This window comes from Zingiber officinale, chromosome 1B, assembly GCF_018446385.1.
Source record: "Zingiber officinale cultivar Zhangliang chromosome 1B, Zo_v1.1, whole genome shotgun sequence".
NCBI lineage: Eukaryota > Viridiplantae > Streptophyta > Magnoliopsida > Zingiberales > Zingiberaceae > Zingiber > Zingiber officinale.
This window is the reverse complement of record NC_055986.1, coordinates 119,889,007-119,899,937: the sequence shown is the minus strand read 5'-3', so window position 1 is coordinate 119,899,937 and position 10,931 is coordinate 119,889,007. Positions and strand designations below refer to the sequence as shown.

Sequence of the window (10,931 nt, the reverse complement as noted above, 5' to 3'; positions counted from 1 at the left end):
CAATTTTCCATCGCCCCCACATAGATCACTGAGCTAATTGATAGCATATGGAGCTCAACTAGCAGATTAGGAAAATTTAATATATCAGAGAAGAAGAATTAGTGCCACATCTTGATAACAAATGCGCCTACCCAGGGGAAACTAACCCTAATCGTCTTTCTCCCATCGCAACGCTGGTCGCACACCAATCCCTCTTCCTGTTCTAAATAATTATACCCTAATTAACCTTCCAAGCAGCATCTAATCACCCGAATGCTCATGAAGTTGACGGATTTATCGACATTCTTTGTGATATCGTCGTCCACCCAAATAGCTCACAATGCTCCGAAATCCCAGAGGTGCAATCCAGTATCTTTTGTCCATGCAGCCACGTATCTGTTGCTGGCCACCATGGCCGAAGCGATCCCTATCCGCTGCCGGAATATGTAGAGGTACTGGCCGGTGGCGGTGATGGAATCCCAGACCTGGACTCCTCTCGAGGTGCAAACCAGCGCGTAGCCCCAGTTCATGCACCCTTCTACGCTAGGCCCCCCTTGCTGGAGCTCTGACCGCCGGAACGGCGTGAACCGGCTCACGTCCGTCAGCGCTGGCGCCTCCCTCACCTCTGCCACGCCCCGCGAGTCAACCACCAACACCCGCCCGTGGCACGCGTCGAAGGACCCCACCAGCGCGCCGTGACGGTGCTCGCTCTGGTTTAGAATGGTTCCCGTGACGCCGTTGAGATCGAGCACTTCCATGCTAGAGACCGTGCACCCGACGACGACTCCCTGCTCCAGAATCCGCGCACGGCCGACCACTGGCTTCAGCACGTCGGTGAGCATATGCCAGCCGACGACGGCCGCATGATCCATCAGACCCCCTCCGACAAACACGAGCAGTTCCGTGGCCACGTCCCACACGTGCCACGAGTGCCCGGGCGCACCGGCGAAGAGGCCCACCCACCACCGCGCGTTCCCCGTGAAATCCACCATCGTGCCGTCCACCACTAGGTTTCCGGCTAGCGCCCGCCTGGGGGGAGCTCCGGAGGAACCAAGTTCGGCCACGTGGACGTCGCCGTCCTGCGAGGCGAAGGCGAGCCGGTCATCGAACAGGACGAGTCCGGAGATTGCCTGAGAGAAGCGACCTAGGCGGTCGCGGTGAGGATCTGCACGAAAGGTGGCAAGGAGACGCCCGGAGGGGACGTCATAGAGGCGGACGGAGCCGTCTAGGAAGCCAGCTGCTAGGTAACGGTCGGAGAGGGCGAGGCGACGGCAGGACAGGTCGTCGGAAGGAGGGAGGAGGGACGAATATACGTAGCGGCCGGCACGGAAGTTGGCGGCAGTTCGGTGGAAATGGATGTACTCCTCGCGCCAGGAAGGGAGAGAGCGGCGGCGGCGGAACCAGATGCGGCGGCAGAGGACTTGCCAAAGGAACTCCGATCCGGCGATGGCTCTCCAGGTCGGACACACCTGCGATATATTGTCTCATGAATGAATTATTTCGTTCACAAAAATTCTAACAAAACTCAAATTTAACCACTACTTGGTCAAAACTTCGTCCAGATTTTCAATAATGTGATTAAGATATCCTATCAAATTAGATTTCTTCCAATTATTTGGAATATACACTATGAATCTTATCATCCATTGAGATTTATATTTAAATTAATTAAATTATTCTCTATTACATTGACTATAATATAGGGATGAAAATTTTCTCAACTCCGCCAGTATTTTACATACTCATGAACAGTGCTAGTTAAAATAAACAAATTGGAAAATTTTAGAAAGGACATCAAACACTAGTGATTGTTTGATTGAACATCGAATGATCATTAAACAAACAAATTATTCATGGATATGTAAATTAAAAGTACCAGACGTGATGTATTCACAAAGTAATTATTTATTTAAGGTCAATTTGAGTTCTTACTCATGAACAGTTCACTTAGTAAACTCAAAGCTCACAGGACATATGCTAAGTTTCTTGAATATTATATATCCTTATCAGCATTTTATGGTGTTACTTATGTAACTAACTACACCAGTTGACAAAAGAGTTAATAATTCATCAATCAATATCAATAATTTAAATTTCTGAAAATATTTTAAATCTTATTTTTTTCAAGAAACTAAGTTAGAAACGTTTGTGGCATTTTGGAAATAGGTATGTCATTCAAGTTTTTCCATAGCAATTAATACATTTAATAACCGCCACAGCATCCATAATGAAAAAGTAAGATCATCAGCTGACCAAATCATGCTGATTAGTGATTGTTAGTTATTACTATTAATAACACAACAGTAGCATTTCATTTGTTAAAGCTTGTTTAAAATTGTGTACACTAAAATTAATCAACTTTGGATTAGTCAATAATAAATATGGCAATGGTAAATAAATGGCAATTTTTAATTCAACAAAACTTAATTGTCTATTTACTAAAACATTTAAGGTGTATCATATTAAACATAATAGGTCTTTGTTTCAAAAAATTTGCAATTATACTCCCATAAAATAATTTCCAGGCAAATGTAAACTAAAAGTCTTACTTAACTAACTCTGGTTGCTTGTATCGGTCATTGTTAATTGAATTTATAATGTTTAAATAAATGCAAAGTAGAGAACTTGTATGTATTATTTTTATATTAATCTATATATTATTGAACTTATGATATTGTACTGTATCATTTACTAGTATACTATTGAATTAATTAGTCAATAATCTTTCTTCATGAACAATAAGATTCACCTGAAATGTTATTGCCATGGATGAATAAACTTTTATACGTTAAAATTTATGCTTTAATTTCAACGTTAGTACTTCTATTTAATACTTTGAAAACTTATAATATGAATTTTAATTGATCTGTTATGTAAAACTTTGAGTAACTTTCATGCCTTAAAGTAGTTACTTTGATTTTCTTCTTTTATATATTTTTTTTAATAAACATTTCACCTGAACTTTAATTGACATGGATGAATACATTTATGTACGTTATAATATTATGCTTTAATTTCAATATTAGTACTTTGATTTAATATTTTAGAAGGCCTGCAAAAAGGATCCTAATTGATCTCTTATGTAAATCTTTGAACTTCTTCCATTCCTTAACTTCTTATTTTCAAGTCCTTAAAATAATTTTGGACATACATTTTCAAGTGATCAAACTTTATTAATTTTGTATATTTTAGGAGATCAACATATACAAAAATGAAATTTTAAGCAAAAATGAAATGACAAGATGATTTCAAAATCAAGATGTTTGTCTCCAAAATAAAATGTATAGGAATCAAACAAGTATATAATATTTCAAGTGATACAACAATTGCAAAATCAGTTATGAAACATTAGAGGGAAAACTTTTGAAATGAAAAGGCATAAAAAGAATACAAAGATGTGAAGCCATTTTAGTGAAAAGAGGAACGTTTTAATGAAAACAAAAAATTAGGCCTTATTTTTCCAAGTCCCTAAAATAAATTTGGATAAACATTTACAAGTGATTAGACTTAATTAATTTTGTACAACATATGAGCTTTTTGTATTAATGTCCAAAATTTTCTTTGTTGTATATTAGAATTTAATCAAGCTTTGTTGAATATTTGATATATATAACTGACTATAAACATTTATGTGTACTTTAATTTATCTGATATTACAAAAACATATGTTTATAAATAATGTAAATTTCAACAGTGTTTTTGTTACATGTCAATTTAGTCTAAAATGGTTAGAAGTTGATTAATAAATAAACTTTAAAGGTTTAGGTGAGGGAGTTGCTATTAACATATCTCAAGTACTTTGGGCTATGTGGGGCATGGTGTCAAAGTGGTTTAATTCTAAGCATAAGAAAGGTGTTAGGAAGGATCATCAACATAAAGGTATCATTATCATTAAGCTTCATATGCTATTGATTAGGAAATTTACTATGACATCAAACCTTATGAGTTATGCCACATGGAGTGTTTTAGACAAGAAACTTTACAAGTTAATATTATTCAACTATCATTAATTTAGACAAATATTTTAAATTAAGCATTAAATCATACAAGTTATTGATAAATTCTATGAACTAATTGGGTTTGCAAGTAGATACTTGATCCAATAAACTTCACTAGTAGCTTACATAATAAAGTATTCCTACTTTACCATTCGTCAAGCTAACATTAATCCATCCCTTATCACATAAACGTCATTTTTTGCCAACCACTGCAGACTTTGTCATGCAGATGAAGACTCTTTTTCATGCAAAAAGAGAAGAAAAATAATAATCATAAAAATAAAAAACTTCATATATGTGAGTCAGTCTGAATATCAACAACTGTGTTTAATTTCTTTAACGCAAAGTTAGACCTTGGTAAATGTTTGAATAGGAGAATAAAATTGGCCATTTCTTTTATATATATTGTATTTGTGTATATATATATATATACACACACAAAGGGGAAAAATAAAAAATAAATTGGGCAATGTCTTTGGGATGATATATATGTGATGAATTGGAAATATAATTAGGACTCGGTCAAAATGAATATATAGAGGCACATCTCTCTAGATCTCCGAACAAGCAAAAAGAAAAAGGAAGTCCGACTATAAAGCACATCAGTTACGCATTCAAGGTCGTGGGGCTCTCGCCCTGTACTTGCAAGCTTCAGCAAACGAAGCGAAGCTGGCTGGACCTCACTTAACTAACCAAACACTCGTTGAACCAGCAGATCCTCTGCTTCCACTCCACTCTACTCTATATGGTCCAGAGACGAAGCTCATCTTTCAAGGTCCAGCGTAGCTTGCGATTAAATATGGGGGAGCATCAACGCAGGCAGCGGCAGTAGCCACTGTAGCAGCAGCTTTTAATATCTTTCCCGTTCGTGCCGCTGGAAAGAGAAGAACCAAGAGAGGCCAAGGACAAAGAAAGGAATGCTCATTAAACATTTTCTTTTATTTTTATTTTAAAGTTTTTTTTGGCATAAGAAGAATCCACTCGCTACTTGCGTCGATTTGTCACTGTTATAATACGACCCCGTGAATCCCCCTCTGCAACTCCTTGTCAGAATGCCTCAATAGAACAGAGTTCACCCACCCCTCATAACACCTCAACTCCACTGCACCCTACTGTCTCTTCTCAACAGGACATGAAATCGAAAGCACATAGGGCGCAGCTTTCAGCCTTGCCTTGGCCACGTTTAAACCCACAGCAAGCCATGACGTACTTGCTGCGGGTCTTGCACTACTGGTGTTTCAGCAACCCTATCTTGATAGCGTGCAGGTCACAGTAAGTTGAAAATCCTAGTCAGTGTACGCGGCTGATTTCATCCTTTGGAGAGACCTGATGTGATGGAATCGCCTAAAAGGTATGTGATGTTTTGCTTCCTAGAGCTCCCGTGGAACATCGTCACGCATGCTGAGCTCCGTCGCGTCGCTACTCCTACCTACACATGCCCTGAGAAACGGAAGCCAAACCTAACCACCCACGGATCGCGGAATTCACAGGCCAGAAATGGAGGCTACATCTCATGTAAACTGTACCAAAGGAATGTACAATCTCAGTCCATTTCTCGTTTGTGATGATCACAATTGTGATAATTGCTTTCCCCATCAACAAAAAAGTAAAATTACTAAACGACAACACGTCACGGAGTTGGATTTCTTGGTGCACTGAGCTTTTGATGATACTTAGAACTAGCTATGGTGTACCGGGCTACAAGACTACTGATTTTCTATTACACATAATTGACCTCTCTGTAAATGTAAACGTGCTTAAACCCATCACTACAAACAGTAGATGAGGAGGATAAAATGTGATGCGATAACACACTTTCAAGGGTAGATATTAAAGAAATAATGATCTCAGTAGACAGCAGGATCATAAATTAAGAAGGGATTAGAATGGCGGATATGGCTTACCAAGATACAAAAGGATATACCCTGCCTGCACTGTGGAGATGAGAGGACAAAATGGGAATTCTCCAGCTGCAACATATGGTAGTCTCGATCTCAGGAAGGGCGATAGCACGGAGAGATGAGGGAGATCGAGTATGCTGCGCAATGAAACAAGCTATCCCAGTAGTCGGAAGCAGCGCAAGTTTAGTCCGCGAGCCCATGCGAGAAAAAGCGCAACCCGTGCAGATTCTTTCCCCCACATTTTCATTTCCAATGAACGCCATAAAAAATGGCCTACCACTCCAATCCCCCACGTCTTGTTATTTCTTAATCAAATCAACACCAGCAAGCAAATATTAAATCCTCAAATCTACGGGTAGAGGGTGGAAAACAGATTTTTAATTTTTTTTTATTAATTTGAATTCGATCAAGACGATTATAATAGTCTTAGTGAGGGTCTGAGGGATATCAGTGTCTAGCATACTATGAAGGTGCATGCAGAGCATTAGCCGGACAGTGGCGGGAAAAAATGGGCAGAAAAAGATGGTCTGTGTTTGTATCTTACTTCCCCTTGGCCCAATAGAAAAAGACTACAACGGAACTGAAAGGGACGCGCGTCTGCTGACGGCGCCCGCGGCAGCGCCTTCGCACTTCACCCTGCCGCTTCTTACTCCCATCAAATCCCATCACAATGCAGTGTGTGCCATCCCCGAGCTCGGTCTATTTTTGTTTCCTTTCCTCAGAGAGCGAGACCAGAACGAGTACATAAAGCAGCGATGGGGATGGGTCAAGGCCGAGTAAAGGCGGGTGCAGAGAGAGAGGGTCAAAAGAACAACAGACTAACAGAGCACCACACGCTACCCATCCAACTCCCCCCTCCACCTACTTCTACAGCTCAGTCCCGTTCGTCAGAACACCACCGCAGAGAGATAAAGAGAGTAGCCAAGAACAATAATAATGAACAAATGGCAGAGGAGAGGAGAGTAGTGGAAGAGGCGATGCAGTCTCGAATCCCATTGTAAATTAAATCCACTGTGAGGGGCAAGCCGAGCAGCGAAAGACCGCCATTGAATGAATCAACAACAATGTGAAGAAAGAGAACAGAAAAAAAAAAAAAAAGGAAAGAAGAAACGCAGACGAAAAGTTTGTGAAGAAAGAGAATGGAGGAAAAAAAAAGATATGCAGACGAAAAGTTAAGGCGGGACAACAGCTTGTAGCCATGGGTAGTGGATACCAGAGCTTAGTATCAGCAGGAGCAACTCATCTTTCTACTTCCGCAGCGCAGATAGGGAGGTACTGCTCCCCATAAATACCGACCAAAGAGGAACCACATACACAAACGAAGGAAAGGAAAGGAAAGTATCACAAACTAAAAAAATAACTTGATGGACGCCTGAACACGAAAGCATTCCGTGTCAAAGAAACCTCTCCATCGTCGCACGACCAGAGCTAGGTCATTCCAATAGAATATTCATTTGGGGTCCATTCTTTCAAAACTATTGTACGCTGACAGTAATAAGTTCAAAACTCCAAACGCTTCAAAAAATAAAAAATATATATTTATATATATCGATAACAAAACATAAACAACGATCGAGTTAGGGAAGGGGTTGGAAACCTGGAACATGGCGACGACGGCAGGCGCCGCAAAGAGTCTGCCGGAGGATCGGGCAGCATCATCGGCGACATGAGCGGCGACGGATTCGACGAAGTGCTCCGGCCAGACCACGTCGGCGGATCGCTGCCGCGACGACGAAGGGTAGTCGGTGCGGCGGCCACCGAGGCGGGATGCAGAGGCACCTTCCTCTCCACCCCCCTTGCCATGGCGCTGCGGTGGCGACCCCGATGGCATCGGTGCAAGACCTGCGGATCGAACTTCGAGCTAAAAGCGACGCGACGAAATTGAAAGGGGAGGGAAGGCGCGAGGAGTCGATGCAACGGGGTGTTGTGGGGTTAGGCAAGCGTTGACCACGCACCTTTTTATAGGGAGTCATAGTTATTTATCGGATGGTATTTACCTTCCCGTTTTTTTTAACATGTCCTAGCACGTTATAAAATACTTATCGGTGATATGTCATCTGCATTTGAACTTGGAAGAATAAGTGTATAAGCATGTAACTGTATCTTTTGTAAGCACTTTTTTATCGTACCGAGATGTCGGGAGGGAACGATTTTACTAGGCGCTTCCATTTATAGCCAGCCTCTCCAATTAATCGTTATTATAAAATGTAACCGTATATAATGGAAGCCCACATGACGCACTGTTTGCGTGTAGCTCCGGTCGGGCCCACTAAAAACAATTTCTGATCGCCAGAAACGGGCCCAGAGGTGACATGATGATTTACCACTTGGGTTTTAGATTAAATGGGCCACAGGGCCATCTACTTTATCAGTGGAATATTAATCCGAGTTCAGTAACGTTCAGAAATTTCAGGGGTGCTTGGTTTGGGTAAGGGAAATTGAATGAGAATAGGAATGATTATCAATAATAATGAAATGAGAATGATTCTCATACCACCCATTCCTATGGGTAATGGCTCATTCCTATGTTTAGAGGAATCAATCCGTGGGACCCACCATCATTTCCCCAAACCAAGCACCATGTTTCATTCCATTCCCATTCCAAACCTCCCAAACAAGCACCCCCTCAGTCCCTTTGGAAAAAGATCCGGACATCAGTTTAGACCAAACAACGCGCAGATTTAATGCATTGAGGATGGATAGGACGAAGTTTACAAGCGGCATGTATATAATGCTAAATGGTCAAAATTTGATCCTCCGTAATATATACATGCATGTGTATGTATGAATATTTTAGTAATATTATATGTAGATATTAATTATATGTATCATTATAATTGAAAGATAAAAATTTTTAGCTGGCCAAATTCTGATTAACAAGATTTACTCATAATGTATTTAGGAGGTGTTTGATTTAAGGGAATAGGAGTGGGGAATGAGATTGAGAATCATTGATTGTCATTGTTAATGTTTGGATTATAGGAATAAGAATACAAATAAGGAAATGAATCCTTGAAATTAGGTAATAACTCATTCCCATGTACCTCCCCTTCAATGAGTCATTACCCTATTTTCATCAATCAAAATATTCTCTTATTCCAAAAATACCCTTGACCTAAAATTAAAATTTTCTCCCTTAATATCAAATATCAAAATATATTTATTTATTTTTTCTTTCATATCACTTCTCTCTCCTTGTTCTCTCTAATCATATTTTCTCTCTCATCATATTTCCTCTCTCATCATATTTTCTCTCTCATCATTTTATCACGCTCTCTTTCCTTTTTTTTCTCATTACACTTTCTCTTTCATCATACTTTCTCTCTCCTCAATCTTTTCCATCGCACTCTCTTCTTGTTTTTTTTCTCATCATACTTTCTCTCTCATCATACTTTCTCTCTCCTTAATCTCTCTCATCACACTCTCTTTTCTCTTTTCTTCTCATCACACTTTCATTCTCATCACACTTTCTCTCTCCTCAATCTCTGTTGTCACACTCCCTCTTTTTTTTTCCTCAATACACTTTCTCTCTCATCATACTTTCTCCCTCATCATACTTTCTTTCTCCTCAATCTCTCCCATCACACTCACTGTTCTCTTTTTTTCTCATCACACTTTCTCTCTCATCATACTTTCTCTTTAACCATACTTTCTCTCTCCTCAATCTCTCTCATCGCACTCTCTCTCCTCATTTTTTCTCATTACATTTTCTTTCTCTTCATCCTCTCCTATAATATTTTCTCTCACATCATATTTGCTCTCTCATCTTCTCTCATCATGCTCTCTCCTATCACACTCTCTTTTCTCATTTTCTCTCATCACACTTTCTCTCTCTTCATTCTTTCTCATCACACTTTCTCTCTCATCATATTTTTCTCTCACATTCATCTTTCTCTCACATCTAATTCTTTCTCTTAATTTCCTTTAAGGGTAAAAAAGTAAATTCTGATTTATTCCGATAGAAAATATGCAACTAACCAAATATTATTTTTAAAAGTAATATCCATGCTCATACTCATTCTCATTCCATAATACAATGATTCCTATTCGATTTCTATTTCTAGAAAAGAACCAAACGCCCCCTTATAAAATTAACACACGGTCTGATGGATATTGACGAGAAGGCTCACTCAGTGGTTTGCTTGCTCCCCATGCTACTTCAGTACGTGCATGCCTCGCTCGTGCTTATGCAGGGAACGTATCTAGGGGCATCTTGGATTGATTGATGATTTTAAAGTCATCATGAATAAAATTGTCATCGTTTGAGACAATATGTAGTTCCATTCATCGATGGATTGTTTTGTCTATTTTATTCTCGGTTTCTAGAAGGTCTTCAGTTTTTTTACCGAATTTGATTTGAAGAATTGAAAAGGTGAAATTACGAATTTAATTCAATAGTTGGCACGGAGCATTGAAGAGTTTTTACAATCTAAATGCTTGTTGCTTTCATACAAATTAATGTTTGTGAAAATCAACTAAGGGAGAAAAGTCTGAAGGTGAAACCAACATTGAATAGATGATGAATGTTAAAGCTTTAGGTTAATACGAAAATGACTACTGATGCGGATGGTAAGGTTCATGTGGTGGACTTGGAGCCAATTAACAAGAAGTCCGGATGATATCCTTTAGGATTTGGTTAACATGGGGGGTATGTGACAATATCTGACTTTCTAAGCCGGTTCGATCTTACGAGTCGATTTGATCTTCTGAGCTGGTTTGATCTCCTGAGATGCCGACTCTTCGACTTCCCAACTTGTCGACTCGCCAAGCTGTCAACCTCCGAACCTCCCGAACTCCCGGCATGCAATGGTTGCTAATATAAAAGGGCACAATGGTTACAAACGATGAGGTATTCCTGAGGCAATAAAGTAGCATTAATAAGGTTTTTTTCTTCCTACATAAAGGGAGGTTCCTCTCTCTTCGAGGGATGATGTTTTTTATTCTTCTACCTTCTTTCGGCTTATATCAAACCTCCATGCTAACTTAAGCATTGGAGTGGTTTCACTGAGGAAACTCCAAGTGCACCCTTTGATGTTTGTTATCCTTTGCAAGA

The 10,931-nt window shown here is 39.8% G+C and overlaps 1 protein-coding gene across 1 annotated transcript; it reads right to left on the bottom strand.

Annotated features, from left to right (window-relative positions):
* Positions 1 to 314: 314 nt before the first annotated feature.
* LOC122041451 (transcriptional regulator STERILE APETALA-like) lies at positions 315 to 7,709 on the bottom strand. The gene is made up of 2 exons (XM_042601140.1): positions 7,476 to 7,709; positions 315 to 1,448 (listed from the first exon to the last, which is right to left on the bottom strand). The coding sequence occupies exons 1-2, from the start codon at positions 7,707 to 7,709 to the stop codon at positions 315 to 317; spliced, it is 1,368 nt and encodes a 455-aa protein (XP_042457074.1).
* Positions 7,710 to 10,931: the final 3,222 nt, after the last annotated feature.

What these genes read in the sequence shown, in the direction of transcription:
- LOC122041451 (XM_042601140.1), bottom strand. Translation starts at nt 7,709, where the DNA reads ATGCCATCGGGGTCGCCACCGCAGCGCCATGGCAAGGGGGGTGGAGAG. An exon ending in CCGTCGTCGCCATGTTCCAG is followed by an intron (nt 1,449 to 7,475) that starts GTTTCCAACCCC and finishes AATATATCGCAG; the next exon opens with GTGTGTCCGACCTGGAGAGC.